The 20,231-nt window shown below is 32.9% G+C and overlaps 1 protein-coding gene and 1 pseudogene across 2 annotated transcripts in view; both read left to right on the top strand.

Annotated features, from left to right (window-relative positions):
* The window catches only part of SLCO1C1 (solute carrier organic anion transporter family member 1C1), a 118,264-nt gene that overhangs the window by 72,503 nt on the left and 25,530 nt on the right, over positions 1-20,231 (top strand). For both annotated transcript variants that reach the window (XR_012470160.1, XM_074194321.1), the window contains one exon: positions 8,464-8,659. Coding sequence is in view for 1 of the 2 variants with exons in the window: in XM_074194321.1 (XP_074050422.1) it covers positions 8,464-8,659 (196 nt within the window). In the remaining variant the exon portion in view is untranslated. The remainder of the gene's footprint in view (positions 1-8,463; positions 8,660-20,231) is intronic.
* On the top strand, positions 11,496-12,331 carry LOC141493245 (small nuclear ribonucleoprotein E-like; annotated as a pseudogene).

Here is a 20,231-nt window from a genome sequence, read left to right as displayed (position 1 = left end):
ATAACATTACTAGGGTATTTGTAGAAGAGTTGGACTACTTTAGGAACTTTTACAGGGTCATCTTAATAGAAACTCCTTCATTACCTTTCTAAGTAGAATGGTTTGATTCATAGTTCCCTTCTAAAGATTCCTTGAGGGCTTCATCTTTAAAATTGTATTTTCAGTATGACTCTCTTGAATGATTTCCATAGAAAATAGCAGAGAGCCAGTAATATTCCTTAACTTTGACATATCTAACCTCTTTCTTGACCCTGTAGGGGGTGGAGGGGTGAGAGACTTCTCTATTTTGTAACCTACCTTCTACTCTAATCTCAGATGATCTATCTCTGTGTAATTTAGTACTAATCTGTTCTCATTAAAGCTTCTACTTTATTGACTTACTGACCTCCTCCTCCTCTTTTTCTCCTTCTCCCCTCTTCCCCTGCCCTTTAGGAGAGGAGCTGGAGATCATTTATTATGTTTTATGTATTATTGTCAACAAATCTAGTGTTTCTGAATGATAAATAATACAAATAGCTTAAAGAGTACCAACAGAGTGGACTCCAGCATTATTTACTAAATTACCAGAAGTCTCCCAGGTCCTGGATGTTATAATGTTCTTACTTTTGTCCTTTGGGTCCATTCTTAAAATTAGACTCCTATGAATTTTCAGGGCAAAAACATTTTCACATGTATGTATGTAAATATATATATATATGTATATGTATATATATATATATATTATCCTGAATCTGTTTAATAGAGTGATTCATGCTAGTATAGTCAATAAATCATAATACTGAATTAAAACCAATTGTGTAATATGCCACAATAATGGCAAAATCTAAAAATATTTTCAGTGGCACATAGAAAATAAGATTATATCAACTAATACCAAGGTATCCCCACAATCACACCAAAATTTGTTATATAGGTGACCTATAGCATTCAAATCAAATTCACTGGCACAGATATAGCATTTGTAAAATGGATAATTATTACACCATTATCAATATTGAATAACAGGCCTATTTTTATATTTGTGACAGGTAGTTATAGATTGTGAGAGAAAATATTTAAAAGTATTCAAAATTCCAAAAGCAATTTAAAAAAAGAACCTGACAAGGTATCACTTAGAATAGCATAGAGATAGCCTTCAAACACTTTACTCCTAACACACACACACACACACACACACACACACACACACACACACACACAAACAGACATACAGAAACAAAACCTTTTCCTTCAGTATGATTCCCTCTAGGCATTCCTTAGACCCCTTCCCAGGGTGGATCAACAAATATCTCTTACTGTATACTCTTACTCTGTGCTAGCCAGGATAAAAGTCCCACAATCTTACTCACTAGAGACACCCCAATAAATATATTCTTTCTACTTGTGGGAGGGGAAAAAACTTTCTTTGCCAAATATTGCTTTTTAAAACTTTTCTCTGCAGTTATTCTCTAAAGTGACAGTCCTGGCCACAAATTCTCATTTATACAAATGTATCAGAATATGAATAAACACATTTAGATGTATAGACACTACTATTGAGTTATCTTCAAGATAGCCTCAAGAGAATTTTTTTAAGATGATACATACTTTAGTCAAACAGAATGACCCTGAGCTAGCTTATATTGTCCCCATTTAACAAATCAGAAATTTGAGGCTCAGAAGCTGAAAACACTTGTCCGTGGTCACGCAATTAATAAATATGATACAAGTCTAGTTCATTATTTTTGATCTAAAATCCTTTCCACTAATTAAATTGACTAATTGAATTGAATTGACTTTCACTGAATTGGACAAGATTGTTTCTTTCATATTTTTCCCTTCTATTTCATTTCATTCCTGGTCCTGCCGTTTCGTACTTGCTGATTGAAAAAAGTAAAGATTATGCACAACTAAATAAATTAAAGTTCAACCTAAAGTGCCTGAAATCTACATCCTTTTTTCTGACTTAACTAGGTTGAATTTGGAGATTTCAATTAAATTCCGAGAAATTTATTTCTAGAAAGGTGATCATCTAGTCATATTAAGTTGATCTCAGTTAAGACATGGTGATGTTCCAAACTTAACCAGTGGAGGGAGGAAGCACACTGTGTTTTAATATATTGGAAGCATAAATGCATTTGCCAAATTTATTATGGTTTCCCAAGAATTATGTTACAAACTCCTACCTGGCAAGGTTTTGAATTAGAGCCCTGACCCTCAGAATTAAAAGAGCAAAATAAAATTTAACAGATATTTTATCATTTAAAAAAAGTTTATATAATATATTTGTGAAAAATGTTAGAATTTGTAACCAAAACTGTCACCTTATCTCTTCTTAAGTATACATTTATTCTAAAGGTTATGCTCCTTTGTAGATACAGATAGTCAATTTTCTTCAACAAACATTGTTTACTATACCAGTGAACTGTGGGCTCTACTAGAATACAAAACTATAAAGGAAAACAATTACAAAGCTCTTGCTCTTAGCTGGAAACAGTTTAAGTTAATACTTATATCAATCCCTAGGTTGAAAGTGGGAGTAGTCTGAAGCTCTTAGTAAGAAACCAAAAGTTGAAGGTAAAGACTTAACAATCTGATTTTTGTTTACTGACTTTCATACCAAATTTGTCCTTCTTTCTTCTGCCTGAAGCTGATACCTTCTGACTTTCACTTTTTCCTATATCTACTTCATAGAATGTAATTCTAGACTTTTATGTCTGCCAATTTGTAACACAAAAATTAATCAAAGCATTTACTGTGTATCTACTTTTTACTAGAAATTGTGATAAGTTCTGGAGATACAAAAATAAACGATTATCTGCCCTTAAATAGTTTAAATTGTTTTGAGGGGAGAAAAACATAATTACAAATAAATATATACAAAATAAAGTCGAGATAATTACACAGAGCACAGTAGTATTATCTGAGGGGATTAAGGAAAGTTTCACGTAGAACAGATATGTTGAATTTGTGGCCCTCTGGGTGTATGTGACCCTCAAATCCCATTTATGCAGTCTGTGTTGTATAATTGGAAAATGTTGGAGTGTGTGCATGCACCAATGTTGCAACATCATAGACCAGGTTAACCCTTAACTAACATGGCTCTACTTTTTCCACATAATTAACATTGTGAAGTCTCACAGAATGCAAGATATTATTTTACAAAAAAATGCATATAGGAAGTAGATTCTTTATTTTAAAATATATGATTAAATATATATTGTATGTTTATCATATGCAACATTAATAGGACTTTCTGAATAGATTTCAAGATTTTAGAAAAACACCAACAGCATTTCAATATACTTACCATTCCATTCTTTTTTTTTTTTTTTTTTTTTTAGTTTTTGCAATGCAATGGGGTTAAGTGCCACACAGCTAAGTAATTATTAAGTGTCTGAGGCCGGATTTGAGCTCAGGTGCTCCAGACTCCAGGGCTGGTGCTCTATCTACTGTGCCACCTAGCCACCCCTACTGTTCCATTCTTAATTAACATCAGCACCTTGCCTACAAACTTGCAGATAGAATGTATAGAGTTGCAGTTAGTAATGTAACTTAAAAAATGTATTCAAATGTATTTGTTGGACTTTTATAAGTTATATCTGCCTAAAGAAAAATAGTTGGCATTTCACAAACTTGCCTTGTGCATATAACTACAATCCCTATTAAAACAGATATAGATTCACTGATACTGAAAAAGCAGACAGAATTCACATTAAAAATGACATTCTAATTTTTTGTTTAAAAAGTAAATATTGTATTATTATACTTGTATTTATTATATTTTTGTTGCAATTTATTATTTTATTACATTATCAAATTTATTATTATATTCATTGATAATATGGGTTACATTGTAGTCATAAATAAATATTACATTCTATATGTGGCCCTTGACTTGTTTTGTTGGGCAATACGATCGAAGAGTTAAAAGATTGGACACTTCTACATTTTAAACAGTAGTGGGCCATCTTTATTCTGCCAAGAGTCATTTGGCTATTTATATTGTATTATTTGCCTGCCATATAGCATAATGTTTGTCCTTCATTCTCAAAGAGGACCATGACATCAGGGAGGTGATACCATGACAAGCACATGAATTGGATTTGAGTGAGGGGGTGTTGTGTTAAATCACCAGGCTCCTCCTAACCACTTTAGACCCCTCTAAAATAGGTATTATTTACAATTTCAGCTATCTTCATGATTTGAAATAAAAAATCCTGAGCTAGTAACTAAGAAGGTTCATCTTTAATCCCTTAGCCATCCATGCCACTTTAGCGTTACCTACCTATTGGCCCCCTTACACTGATAGGGCTATACAAATTGACCCTCATATAAAGTAATCTGTCCCACCTTCCCAAGCACCCTCATTAGCATGTCATTTGTAAAATGAAAAACATACTTTGCCTACTTTGTTGCCTGAGCAACAAAGGGAATTGAATCACGGTGCCCAAATGTTGATGAAACATCACAAGACCTGAAGAAAAAAAAAAAAGATTGCTATTCAATAGAGCTCAGTGGTGTAGATCTAGAAGTTATTTAATGCAGAAATTGAGACAACTGAAAAGTAAATTCTTAGCATGGGACTTGGCTAAAAAGTTTTGAAGTCTAGACCCCAATGGAAACTGCTGTAAAAAAAAAAAGAGGGAGAGTCCAAAAGTGAACAATAAGAGAACATAAAAGGAGAATGAAATTACCAGTGTCAGTTTAAAAAAAAACAGCTGAGAACTTTAAGTGAAAATTTCAGAGATATTAAGAGAAAGTAGATAAATAAATAGGGAAGCTATAGTAATAGAAGGGAATATTTTCTTCAGATCATTTAAATAAATCCAAATATCTCTGAATTAATATTTCAAGATACAGAAAAATTAATCTATATCTGAAAAGGTAGAATCTTATATATTCCCAAAAGAGCATGGAATTAAGGAAGGATGTCTATGAATGAATAAAATCAGAAAATAGAATCATTAAAGCTCAATTAATGAACTACAAATCAAAAATAATAAATAGAATAAGAAAACCTTGAATCCAAGGTGACAAATCTTACCAAAGAAACAAAGGAGAAAACAACTCACTAGGAGTCCAAATACTTAGAAGTGAAAGAAAATCTAGAATAAAAAAAAACAAAAAGCAACAAGTTTTTATATTTTTACTTTTATTATTTTTTCAATTATATCATTATAAATAACAATATGAAAATAAAGCATGATCTACATGCAAGAAAACCTTATTGATCTGAAAGACATAATTTAAATTTTATAAGCCTATCAGAAAACAAGCCAAAAAGTCTGAACACCATCATGTGATAAATAAAACATCAAGGACTCTAGGACTTCTAAATACAAAAACTTAAGTGCCAACTTAAAGAATCCAAAAAAATATGCAATGCTACAAACTTTGGCATATAGTAGTTAAACCTGGCAATTCCAATGATAGATAATGAATTCTAAAAGTGACCAGAAGAAAAATTAATAGAAAAATAAAGAAAATTCAAATCATACAAGATTATTCTACATATATAAGAAAGTGCAGGAGGGAATGGAATAATATATTCCAAAGGACCTGAAGATTCAATTTAAGGTGTTATATTCTGACACCTGAGCCTAAAAAGGATCTTAGAAATCATGTAGCCCATCACTTTAACTTTGCCAGCTAAAGAAATTGAGGCTTTGAAAACTTATTATTTGCCCTCAATTCACATAGCTAGTAAGTGGCAGGTTTCAGCATCCACATATTCTGACTTCCAGTTCAATTATTTTCTCACCATATCCCCTAATTAACCTATTTCCATAATTTTTCTCTTAATAATCTTAAAATTAATATGAAATTACTTCTTCTTATGAATTATGTAGTAGACAATTATGTAGTAGAAACCTAGGTGGGGCAGTAGATTAAATTCCAGTCATGGAGTCAGGAAGCCCTGAAATTAAATCCAACCTCAAACATGTACTAGCTGTCTGACTCTGAGCAAATTACTTAACCTTGCTTGCTTCAGGTTCCTCATCTGGAAAATGATCTGGAAAAGGATATGAAAGCACTGCATATCTTTGCCAAGAAAACTCCAAAGTGGTCACAAAAGAGTCAGACACAATAGAAAACTGAGTGAACAACACAAATTGTTGCATGGCATAGATAATATTAAACTGGAGATAGAAAGTCCTCAGTTCAAATCAGAAAGCATAAGTAACCTCTCTGAATCTGTTTCCTTTCTAGAAAAACTAGACTAGATAACCTCAGTTCTGAATCTACAATCTCTTGAATGCTAGCTTCCAGTCTATTTCATCTCTCTATAAAGAAACAGACTCCTGGATGAGCTTTGAGGCACAAAGTGCTATCATCTCTTCTCATATAATTTTTGAGACATCAGGAAGATCTGCTGTGCAAAATAGTCTCCTTATCTACTATTTGATAATTGTGATTTTTCTGTTTTTAATTCATTCCTTTAACTTACAAATTTAATTTTGTTATAATAGAAATATTCTTGTAAAATGTCAAAATTTGAATAATTCTCAATAAATACATTAGTGGAATAAAAAGACTGCTATATTTGAAGTCACAAGATCTGGATTCAGATCTTGACCTTATTTTATTTTAAGGAAGTGATTTAATTTCTGAGATCCTTAGTTCCCATCTCTCTAAAATGAAGAGGCTCAATTAATACTTTAGTATAAATGAGTTTCAGATTCTTTCCTGAAAAGAGTTCTTTATAAAAGGAAAAGGAACCAGTATAATATACCTCATAGTAAGGAGAGACATTGTTCTTGTTGTTTTGTCCTTCATTCTTGAAGAAAACCATAACATCAGAGAGGTGATACCATGACATGCATGTGAATTGGATTTGAGGGAGGGGCTGCTGTGCAAAGTCTTCAGCCTCACTTTCCCTTCCAGCATCATCAGAGTCCAGTGGCCAGATATGAATCAGAATGACTTGAAATGGCCCTGGATGTGAATCAATAAGGATTAAATGACTTTCCAAGGATCTTGCAGATAGTAAGTGTCAAACGTCTAAGGCAGGATTTTGAACTCAGGTCCTCCTGACTCCACGTTGGACATTCTATTCATTGGGACACTTCAAGACCCTAGCTGCAAAAATCTTGAAGAAGTGGAGAGTGGAAGATGAATCACTCACATCATCAGTTTTGTCTACAGTTAGTCATCTCCCTAGATATACTTCTTTATATGAACTCTAGTATTTGTAGCCAACTTATGATAAAGTCTTCTGTGTTCATGTTGCTCTTTTAGCCACCATCAGACACACTCTACATTGGCACCAATACAATGACTCCACCATTTTGCTTCTCTTCTATTATAAAGGACAACAGCCAACCAACTTCAATTTTCAATAAATATTTTGTTACAGTAATAATGTCATTTGATTCAAACCTGCATATTTGAGAGTGGGTCAGAATGTTTTCACTCCTGGGGTACAATGTGTGAAGTCTTATTGACAGCATGATGATCCAATGGAGAAAGTGCTAGACCTGAAGTCAAGAAGATCTAAGTTCAAATCTGTCATCAGACTTTCACTAACTGTGTCACACTGGACAAGTCACCTAACCTCTGGAGAAGAAAATGGCAAGGCACTTTTGTCTTGTATCTATTTACTCTGATCCATTAAATACTCAAATTATAGTTATTAGAAATGACAGAAGTATTTCACTGGGTCTCAGTAAGGAAAATCTCCAAATATTAGCAAGGTCTACTGCAAAGTCAATCACAGAAAAGAGAAAGTCATTCTATTGGTTCCAAGTCTCTTTCTTCTGCTCAAAGCTGGTTTAGGCTGGGTTAATGAGCGTTGATTTGGTGAATTGCAGTTCATTTTTCTCTTTCACAAGAATAAACCCCATTTCCTTGGGGTTTATGGCATCAAATCTTTATCTAGGGTCACAAGTGAAGACATCTGACTCACTGGGTAGCTAGTTTTAATTATTCATAGGCTTGGAAATGATGAAATATTATGAAGCTTCTCAAATTCTTCCTAGTTATGGAGGAAGCTGGCCCTCCAGATAATTTTTCCCAAGACTCAGCTGTGTGTTAGAAAAGCTTCCAGGTTTCTCTTCAGATAGGAGGCAACCAGATAGGCCATTGGCTTTCTCTGGGACTACATTCCACTCCAGTGTCTTTGTCATGAGAGGAAAATATATATAATATATATATTATATATATATATATATATATATATATAATATATGGTTATGAAGCATTGGGCAAGACTGAATGACAATATTGTAATAGTAATAAATTGATCTTTGACCTGCATATTCATAATAGAGCATAGATTCCTTATTTTACAACTCTAATTCTGAGACCTTAAACACAGTAGAAATTTATTATTTAAAAGTGAATATAACTCTCTATTTCCTTCATTATCTTAAAGATTAAATATTTAAGAAATATAGACTGTTCTGTTGTATAGAAATAAAAGTATATGAAGTTTAACATTTACCAATTCACTTAATAATGACTTTTTCTTTGTTTTCAAAGGACTTATCAACATTCCTGCAGTAGCCTTTGGAATATTCTCAGGGGGACTAATTATGAAAAAATTCAGGATCAGTGTATTTGGAGCTTCAAAACTCTATCTGGCATCTTCATTCTTTGGTTACCTTCTTCTACTTTCCCTATTTGCAATGGGCTGTGATAATTCTGATGTGGCTGGCCTAACTATCTCCTACCAAGGGTATGTTATAATGATTTTCTAAATGTATAGGCAAACTGAGTTTCTCATTGCTTGCCTATCAAGCTTTAAGAGAAGTATATTGTATGAAATGAGAATGTTGGCAATATATTATACCTATGACTTGGAATCAATGAATCACAAGAATTTTACAATGAAAAGGAAGTAAAATAATCTAGTTCAACTCTCTTGATTTATAGATTAAGAAACAGAGACCTAGAAGTGTTGCAGTTAATTTCTATTAGGTAGAACATATGAATAATTCAAGGGCAATAACAAGAACTCAACTTTTCTTGACATATAAAATTTCTATTGTGTGTAAAAATACATTAATAGACATTTAAAAAGTAAAGAATAAAACACTGTTCATGTCTTCAAAGAATTTACAATATAATTGGAAACACATTTGATCATAACTTCTGTTTACCACCAATGAGTCTGAGCATTTTGTTCAGATTTTTTTAAAGTGCTTCTTTTGAAAATGTTTAGCTCGAATTTATTCTGAATCCTAGGGAATGTGTATTCAAGAGCACACGATGAAAAATATATAGGTTATATTTAGGTTTGGTAGGCACCTCAGAGGCCATATGATCTAACTCCTATAATTTTCAGACAAGACAAAGGTGTATGAAGGCTTTGTCAATTGCCTAAAGCTACCTGTGTATAGCTTAAGTCCTATTGATTCCTTCTGAGATTGAGTCCCTAGAAGTCCCATAGTTCTGGAAAAGCAGTGTTTGGTCTAACTGTATCTTTTGCAATCTGAGTCCCATGGAGATCTGGGTAATGTGCTATTGTTTCTTCTAAAGGTAGAGATTTTTAATGCTTTTTTGTCCTTCATTCTCAAAGAAGACCATGACATCAGAGAGGTGATGCCAGGAAAAGACATGAATTGAATTTGAGGGGGGGTAATGCTGTGCTAAGTCACCAGTCACACTTTCTCCTCCAGAGTCCTCTGGGTCCAGTGGTTAGATATGAATCAAGATGACTGGAGATGGTCCTAGATAAGAGGCAATCAGATTTAAGGTCCCACAGTTAGAATGAGTCAAGTTTCAGAGGTTGGATTCAAACTCCTATCCTCCTAATTCCAAGGTCACTGCTCTATCCCCTGTGTCACCTACCTGCCCCCCAAAAGGTGGAAGTAAATATTCAAGAAGTACTTCCCAATCTTTCATCTTTCTCTGAGAATGAGAACCAGAAAAGGTGTTCCTATGCTCCTATGCTATAAGTTGGCTTATTCCCATTATCCCTTGGAAATTCCAAGAGTTTGGACAGTAAGACACTGCTTTCTAAGGCAGTGTTAGGTAGATAGGGAGTATATGGCTTATATATTGTCTCTCTTTTTCCATGGTAAATCTCTGGAATGATTCCATACTCCTCTCAAAATACCAACTGCAAGTTCTTATTATAGCCTGTACCTCAGTGGTTTAGGAGATATGAGAAACCTGACAAAGAAATATGTGTGATATGTGCTACAACTATGGCAGGTGAGTGTTAGGGAGGACAAATTCATATAATGAATGAGTGAATATTGATTGTCTATCTGTATGTTTGACTGAGAAAGTATATATGTGTGTATATATACACACACATATGTATGTATGTATGTATAGAACCAGTATACACATACATATCTGTATATATATGTATATAACTAGTCAGCCAGCACAACCTGAACTAGATGGAAACGGGGGAAAGATTTTTGCAGAGGTAAGCAGTGACTGAAGTCTGATCATCAGCTTTGCTGATCTTCTAAGAACTAAGAGGTTTTTTTGTACTCCACATTGACTTACCTTAAATACTTCTAGAGTATATACACAAATTTGGATATCAGTGGCATTGATAATAAAATTACCAATGCAAAGACAGAGATAGATAGATAGATAGATAGATAGATAGATAGATAGATAGATATCATTCAGCATCCAAGTACTTAAGGAAAAGCTAATCAAATTACAGGAAGAACTAGAGAATATGACATTAGGTTCTATGGACAGGAGCTTTCTCCTTTAAGAGTTAAATAAATCTAACAAAAAATAAGCAAAACCCCACTAAGACCCTTAATATGCTTTCAGAATATTTAAATGTTAAACTATTAGTTATTAATAAATGAGAATGATAAAATATATTCATATAGATGTATAAATATAAATACATCTAAATGCATACAAACTTGATATATGTATATATATATATATATATATATAGAGAGAGAGAGAGAGAGAGAGAGAGAGAGAGAGAGAAAGAGAGAGAGAGAAATCTTGAAAATTTGTGGGGAACCATGTAAGGATAGCAGAAAAACAATGGAAAAGAAGTACTGGGGGCAGCTAGGCAGCTAGGTGGCACAGTGGATAGAGCACTGGCCCTGGAGTCAGGAGTACCTGAGTTCAAATCCAACCTCAGACACTTAATAATTACCTAGCTGTGTGGCTTTGGGCAAGCCACTTAACCCCATTGCCTTGCAAAAAACCTAAAAAATAAAGTACTGATATATTGTGGGTGAAAATCAAGTTTTTCCATCAATGGAGGAAGGCACATTAAAGAACATTCCAGTTGAAGATGGGTAGATGATGTATGTGTGAGGAAAGCAAGGGCTCATAATGAATATTATACATGAAGAATGGACACAGCTAGAAGTTATTTTTCTAAGTGTGATTTATGCTTTCCTTAAGTATATCTCAACTCAGGAGAGGGCAATTATGAGTGCCTAGATAAAATCAATACCCAAGATGGTTAGGGAAAGGGAGAGATGTAGATATTGTGATGAGATATAATAGAAATGATTGATGGGTGCTTTCTCTGAGGCACACTGTGCCCTGCGCTTTCATTGTACACTCCTGCCATGGCATACCATGGCCAAGGCCAGAAGGTGCAGAAGGTGATGCTGCAGCCCATCAATCTCATCTTCAGATATCTCCAAAATCAGTCCCAAATTCAGGTGTGGCTATATAAACAAGTAAATATGTGAATAGAAGGCTGCATAATTGCTTTTGATGAGTATATGAATCTTGTATTGAATGATGCAGAGGAGATTCATTCTAAAATAAAGTCAAGAAAACAACTTGACCAGATCATGCTAAAAGGAGACAACACTACTCAACTACAAAGTGTCGCTAACTAGAAATATATGGTCAGTGAAGTGAGAAGACACTTGGAAGGCAATATTTTTTTTCTTAGTTACACTCACTGGGAAGCAATAGTGCTACATATTTTTTCATGTTATTTTGGTCTTTCTTTTATAGTTTAACAATAAATGGGCTGTTCTGGGGTTTGTTTCTATTTAAACAAAAGAAATTAGTGATGAATAATAATGTTAAGGGCATGGCATAAAGCTGGATGTAGAATGATCCTCTTCACTGAAGGCCAACCTCTTTGGGGGAAAAAGAGAAATAAATCCCAGGAGGAGACTTTTAGTCACAGTACAGTTCAGGTCCTGACAGCTTGACAATAACATAGGTGCTGGGAGCTAGATATCAAGCCATCAGGGAGGGTCCTAACCCCAAACAAAGTCTGAACCCTGGGAACACTGGAGCAAAAGACAGGACTGGATTAGGAACAAATCACTGCATAGGCAGAGCCTGGACATAAAGAAAGAAGCAAACTTCTGCAAAGTCAACACCTGTGCTGCATAGGCAACATCTAGGCAACAATAAACCTGGGATCAGTCCCAATATAAAAAGCTTGGGTCTATACTCCATGTACCCTAGGAGCAGAGCTCAAACAATCAAAATAAACAAAACTACTAAAAAAGCACTACACATAGAAAGCTACTATACAGATAGATATGAAAAAAATGCCACCTCAGAAGAAGAAAGCATTGAAAAAAAATTACCTAAATGGGAAAACTCAAAGGAGTCTGTGATTTGGACAGAAATCTAAAACCTCATAGTAAAGCTTAAAAAGAGAAATTAAAAAAGCCAAAGACAAGAAGAAGAAGAAAAATGGAAGAAAGAAATGAGTGATGCAGAGAAATTATGAAAAATTGATTAAAGAAATCAGGTCCTTTAAAAGTAAAAATAAACTGGAAAAAAATTACTCTTCAAAACATAAAGTGAACCAATTAGAAAAGCAATGCAACTCATATAAAACTCAAATTTAATAACCAGAAAAGGAATGCAACTCAAAATATTCAAATCCACCAATTGGAAAGGGTGAGCAACTCAGCAAAAAGTAAAGTTAACCAACTGGAAAAGGAAGCACAAAAATTAACTTGAAGAAAATTACAATTGGACAAATAGAAACCAATGAATCTATGACTGCATCAAAGTAAAAAAAAACTGAAAACCTTGAAGAAAATGTAAAGCATCTTTTAGGGAAAAAAATACAACCTTAAAAATAGTTCCAAAAGAGATAACTTTGTAAACTGTTGCTCGACTGGAAAACCTATATCAAAAAAAAAATCATTCAGGAAATTATGTGGGAAAATTGTCCAAATCTGCTAGATCAAGAAGACAAAATAGCCATAGAAAGAATACACAAAATTCCTCCAGAAAGAGACCCCATGATAAAAACTCCAAGGACTATCATATCCTAATTCCAGAACTCTCAAATAAATGAGAAAATACTACAAGCAGCAAAAAGGAAGCAGTTAAAATACAAAGGAAACACAATCAGACTTCCACAGGACTTAGCAGCTTCAACACTGATGGACCAGAAGACCTGGAATACCATATTTGAAAGGACAAGGGACCTTGGATTACAAACAAGAATTTACTGCCTTGCAAAATTCAAGATATACTGTCAGGGGGGAAAAGATGAATATTCAACAAAATAGAGGACTTCAAAATTTTCCTAATAAAAAGATCAGAACTGAACAGAGAATTCAATCTTGAAATATGAGATTCAAGAAATTCTTAAAAAGGTAAATGTAAAGGGGAAAAAAACAAAAAAAAAAGCAGTCAAGAATATTAAATTGTATAGGACCCTGCAAGGGAATATAACACTTTTAATACTTGATAATTTTATTTATCTTAAGATAGCTAAAGGGTTGAATATTATTGAGGAGATTGAACTTAGAGGATATGGGTATGGTTGGTTCCTGTCCTCTATTGAGGAAGACAAAATGACATCACTATGTTTGAGACAAAATGTCCAAGTGAAAAACTAAAGTGCTTATTCTAGACTTGTGTATCTGACATTTCCTTTGACCTACTTTGGTTCTTGCTCATGGAGCTCAGAACTTTTTTCAGAGGAGGTCACATGCTAGGAGGTCCTGAGCCAGTGTCTCCCATACCTTGATATCAACTTTAAAGTTCTTAAGAGAGCCCTTCAGAGTGTCCCAGTACTTGGAATATTTAGAAGCTCTATGGTTAATTGAAATACAAGTGACTTTACTAGATACTTAGCGGTTTGTAGTATCATGGGGCAGAGTATGGGAGCCTACTTAGAATGGTTGGGCATAAAAATAAGGGAGTGATTTTATCTAAATTCACAGTTTATTTACTGAGGTTTTAAGCACCAATAGCTAAAGGGAGAGAGTGTGGGAGAGAATGTGCTGGGGGAAGGGGTACAAGTGTTTAATGAAATAATTTGACTTTGCATGAAGCTTTGGCTCATAAGAATTGTATGTCTGTAGAGCATACTTGAAAAGGGAGTAAGGTATGAAGTGATTATAATTTGATGTGATTAATGACTCTTGAGAAGTGTATTTCTAATGAGACAGAAGAGAGGTGGGTACTTAGTGACTATTAGTAAATGCTGCTTATCAACCTAGCGCTAAATCAATCAACATTTTGATTGTATTTTGATTGATAGGAATTTGAAGTTATCAGACAATCAAGCTATCAATCAACCTTTGATTAATGGTATTTTGATAGTACTTTGATAATACTTCTAATAAATCAGATAAAAGACTATCATTTGATAAAGTAGATGAAAGTACAAGACAGGGTTAAAACAATAAAAACATAAAAGAAGAATAAAACTAGGCATTAGTGGATAAATAATATCAGATGAAGAGAGATAAGATATATTATAGTAGAAGAAAAGAAGGAAGGGTGAGAACATTTACTCAATCCTACTCAATAGATTTGACCCCAGACAAGGAATAAGATACAGTCTTAATTGGGTTTAAAAATCTTCCCTAATGTTCAGGGAAGCAGAGTGGAGGGGGAAGGGAAGAAAGTACTGATAAAAGGAAAGGCAAAGGTATAAGTGAAAATAAACCGAAAGTTAAAATTTAGGGGGTGGCTAGGTGACACAGTGAATAGAGCACCAGTCCTGGAGTCAGGAGTACCTGAGTTCAAATCCAGCATCAGACATTTAATAATTACCTAGCTGTGTGGCCTTGGGCCAGCCACTTAACCCCATTGCCTTGAACAAAATCTAAAAAAAAAAAATTTAAAAGAAAAGTTAAAGGAGAAGGGAAGTAAAACATTGCTGAGGAGGAATAAGAGGAAAGGAAAGAGAAAAATATAAATGTGGAAAGATAACATGGAAGGAAATACAGAATTAGGAATCTTAAGTGCAGGTAGAAGAATGGATTAAAATCCTACAGAATCCTATAATATATTGTTTACAAGAAACACATTTGAAGCAGAGTAAAAGTAAACGTAACAGTTGGAGCAAAATATATTACACCGCAGCTGAAGTAAAAAAAAAAAAAAATCAGGCATAGTGATCCTGATCTCAGAGAAATAAAAGAAAAAAATCGTTCTCATTAAAAGGAATAAGCAAGGAAACTACATCTTTTTAAAAGGCACCATAGGCAATGAAGATTTATCATTATTAAACACATATACATCTAGCGGCATAACATGCACTTAGAGGGAAAAACAATGAATTACAAGAAAACATAGACAATAAAACTTTAATAATGGGGGATTTCAACCTCCCTCTCTCAGAAATAGATAAATCTGAGAACAAAATAAGTGAAAAAGAGGTTTAGAAGGTGAATAAAATCTTAGAAAACTTAGATATGATAGACCTCTGGAGAAAATTGAATGGGAATAGAAAAGAGTATGCCTTTTGCTCTGTAGCACATGACTCATACCAAAAATTGATTATATACTGAAGCATAAAAAACTTGCAATCAAGTGCAGAAAGGCAGAAATAATAAATGCAGTTTTTAGATCATGATGCAATAAAAATTGCATGTAATAAAGGACCATGAAAAGATAAATCAAAAATTAATTGAAAACTAAATAATTTAAATTTAAAAAATAAGTGGATAAAATAACAAATCATAGAAATAATCAATCATTTCACAAGAAAATGATAACAATGAGACCATACCAAAGTTTATGGGATGTAGCCAAGGCAGTTTTTTAGAAGAAATTATAGATACCTGAATTCTTCTATGAGTAAAATAGAGAAAGAGGATATCAATGAATTGGTTATGCAACTAAAAAACCTAGGGAAAAAAATTTAAAAATGCCCAGTTAAATACCAAAATAGAAATTCTGGAAACCAAGGGAAAGACTAATAAAATTGAAAGCAAGAAAACCATTGTCCTAATAAATAAAACTAAGGGTTGGTTTTATGAAAACAACAATAAAATAGATCATCTTTGGTTAATCTGATTTTTAAAAAAGAAAACCAAATTATCAGGATCAAAAATGAAAATGGTGAATTCCCTATCAGTGAGGAGGAAATTAAAGCAATAATTCAGAGTTATTTTGCCCAACTGTTATGCCAGCAAATTTGATAACCTGAGTGAAATGAAATATATTCACAAAAATACAAACTGTGTAGATTAACAGAGAGGGAATAAAATATTTAACTAACCCCATTTCAGAAGAAGAAATTGAAGAAAACTTCAATAAACTTCCTAAGAAAAAGTCTCCAGGTCAAGTTGGATTTACAAGTAAATTCTAATAGACATTTAAGGAACAATGAATTCCAAGTCAACACAAACTAAAAAATAGGAGAAGTTTTGCTAAATTCCCTTTATGACAACAATATGGTGCTGATACCTAAACCAGGAAGAACCAAAACAATGAAAATTATAGACCAATCTCCCTAATGAACATTGGTGCAAAAATTTTAAATAAAATTTCAGCAAAGAGATTACATCAAGTTATTACTAGGATAATATACCATGATCAGGGAGGATATATCAAATTATTACTGGGATAATAAACCAGGTAAGGTTCAATAATAGGAAAACAGTCAACATAGTTGAACATATCAATAAGAAAACCAACAGAAATCATATGAGTATCTCAATAGTTGCTGAAAAAATTGATTTTATAAATTTAATATAGTATCAATAACAATTTCAGCAATAAGAGAAGAAAAATAAATTCAAGGAATCAGAATTGTAAAGTGGAAGCAAAGCTTTCATTCTTTCCAGATGATATAACGGTATACTTAGAGGACCTGAGAAAATCATCTAAAAAAACTACTTTGAAACAATTAACAAATTTAACAAACTATCAGGATATAAAATAAACCCACATAAATCATCAATATTTTTATATATGAACAACAAAGCCCAAGAGCAAGAGATAAAAAGAAAAATTCCATTTAAAGTAACTGCAGACAAATTACATACCTGGGAATCTACCTCCCAAGACAAATCCAAAAATTGTAAGAATACAATTACAAAGCTCTTTTCACACAAATGAAGTCAGATCTAAATAACTGAAACAATATCAGTTGATCATGGTTAGGTTGAACTAAAATATTAAAAATGACAATTCTACCCAAATTAAATTACCAAGTAACTATTTTATGAAACTAGAAACAAACAGTGAACAAAATTCCTCTGGACTCATATAAGGGGAACTGAGGCAAAAGAAAATGTAAAGGAAGATGACCTAACTCTTTCAGATCTAAAACTACACTATAAAGTGGCAGTCATCAAAACTGCCTGGTCCTCGTTAAGAAATAGAGTAATGAATCAATGAATAAGGATAGGTTCAAAAGAAACAATAGTAAATTACTACTGTAATCTATTGTTTTCAGTATTTCAAATACATTTGATTCAAATGATTTGAAGACATTAGTTTCTGGAATAAGAACTCACTATTTGATAAAAATCATTGGGAAGTCTAGCAAATAGTATGATAAGAACTAGACATAGATCCACATCTCACATCCTATACCAAAATAAGGTCAAAATGGGTACAGAATTCAGACATAAAGGGTGATACCATAGACCAATTAACAGAGCACAAAATACTCTATGAGATCTATGGAGAGGGGAGAAATTTATGACCAAACAAGAAATAGAATCAATTATACATCACAAAATGGATGATTTTGACCATATTAAATTAAAAAGGGTTTGTATTAATAAAACCAATGCTACCATGATCAGAAAGAAAACAGAAAGCTGAGAAATAATTTTCACAGCTAGGGATTCTGATGATGGTCTCATTTCTAAAATATATAGAGAATTGCATAAAATTTATGAGGTTACAAGTCATTCCCCAATTGATAAATGGTCAAAGGATATGAATAGTCAGTTTTCAAATAAAGAAATTAAAGCTATATATAAGCATATGGAAAAAATGCTCCAAATTAATACTGATTAGAGAAATGCAAATTAAGACTATGAAGTTGCACTTCATACCTATCAGATTGACTAACATGGCAAAAAGGGGGGAAAGAGAGGTTGTAGGAGGATTGGGACATTATTGCACTATTGCTGGAGTTGTGAACTGATCCAACCATTGTGGAGGGCAATAGGAAACTATTCCAAAAAAGCAATAAAAGTGATCATGCCCTTTGATCCAGCAATACCAATCCTAGGCCTACATCCAAAAAAATCATAAAAAATGGATAGAGTCCCACATGTTCCAAATATTCATAGCAGTTCTTTCTGTAGTGACAAAGAATTGAAAATTGAGGGGATGCCCATCAATTGGGGAATGGCTAAATAAGTTATGGTACATGAATACTATGGAATACTATTGTTTTGTAAGTAACCATGAATGATCAGAAGCATGGAATGGATTACAGGAACTGATGGTGAGCAAAGGCAGCAGAACCAAGAGAACATTGTATGCATTAACAATAATATTGTGAGTTGATCGACCTTGATGGAGGCAGCTCCTCTCAGCGGTTCAGAGAGCTAGGACAACCCTAGGAGACCTGCTATGGACAATACTGTCCACATCCAGAGGAAGAGAAACAAAACAAAACAAAACAAAATCTGTATACTCTGAATGAACAATACATTCGCTTTTTAAAAATTTCTCTTGTGTATTTCTTTGCTATCTCATGATTTTCTTTCTTTTGATATAATCCCAATTCTTCATACAGAAAATGACTAATCTGTAAACATGTTAAGCATGAGCATGTAGGTACAATATTCAGCAGACTGCTGCTGAGGGGAGTGGACTGGGAAGGGAGGGTGGAAGGAAATTATGTAGCTTAAAAAATGCATATGCATGTAGAAGTATGTTGAAAAACTTTCAAAACATGTAATTGGAAAAGTAAAGTAAAATATCTATTGAAAAAAAGTTTTCTCAAAACAATTAAAACACTAATAAAATAACAAAAAAGTAAATAAAAATACAGACAATAGTAGGTAATGATGAGGTCTAAAGATATATTAAAGTGAAAATGAAATAGAGAAGGGAGCTCAAATTTGCTATTCTGAAAATAGACTACTTCTCATAAACAAAGCTATTCAAAACAATGAAATGGTACCTTAAAAAATAAAGGAGAGGAGGGACAGCTAGGTGACACAGTGGCTAGAGCACCAATCCTGGAATCAGGAGGATCTGAGTTCAAATATAAACTCAGATGCTTAATAATTACCTAGCTATGTGGGGCAAGTAAGTTAACCTTATTGACTTAAATAAATAAAAAAAATTAAAATAAAGGAGAGGAAAAATTAATACAAAACTAAGTTGAGGAAAACATTTAACAAATTTTGCCTTAAATATAAAGGAATTGATAAATTCAAGAAAAAGAAAAAAGACAGAAGAATTAATAAGAAATCAAACCCAACTCCTAGCTATGTAAAGAAGCATGTTTTAAAAACACTAATACAGAATGAAAATGAAAGTATGCTGGAAATGTCAAGGTATCTAATACATTAGATGCAAATGAAGCAAAGAATAAAAATGAAGTAAAAATAAAAATTAATAATTTTTAAAATAGGAAAACTATTTTACTGTAAACATTGCCATGGGCAATCAGTCAATTAAGAAAAATCTACTAAGCACTTACTATGCTTCGGGGATTGTGCAGGGCTGTAGGAATATAGAGATTAAAAACCCAATAGTCCCTTATGTCAAGGATCTTATACTGCTGGAAACAATGTGTATATATATATATATATATATATATATATATATATATATATATATATATATATATATATACATATATATATATATATGTTTTATATATATATATATACATATATATATCTGAAAAAATATAGAAAATAAAAAAATATAAATACAGGAAAATGAATGGAAGGGATACACTAGAAATTAGGGAGAGGAATCAAGTAAGATTTTACTATAAAGGATTTTGTTCATGATCTGAGTTGGATGATACCTTATCATTATTAAATATATATATGTATATATATATATATATATATATATGAACCAGATGACCTAGAACCTAAATTTTAACAAAAAATATTTAACCTAATACCAAAAATATGTATAAA

The sequence above is a fragment of the Macrotis lagotis genome, chromosome 7 (assembly GCF_037893015.1).
Source record: "Macrotis lagotis isolate mMagLag1 chromosome 7, bilby.v1.9.chrom.fasta, whole genome shotgun sequence".
NCBI classification, from domain to species: domain Eukaryota; kingdom Metazoa; phylum Chordata; class Mammalia; order Peramelemorphia; family Peramelidae; genus Macrotis; species Macrotis lagotis.
This window is presented reverse-complemented; position numbering and strand designations above follow the sequence as displayed.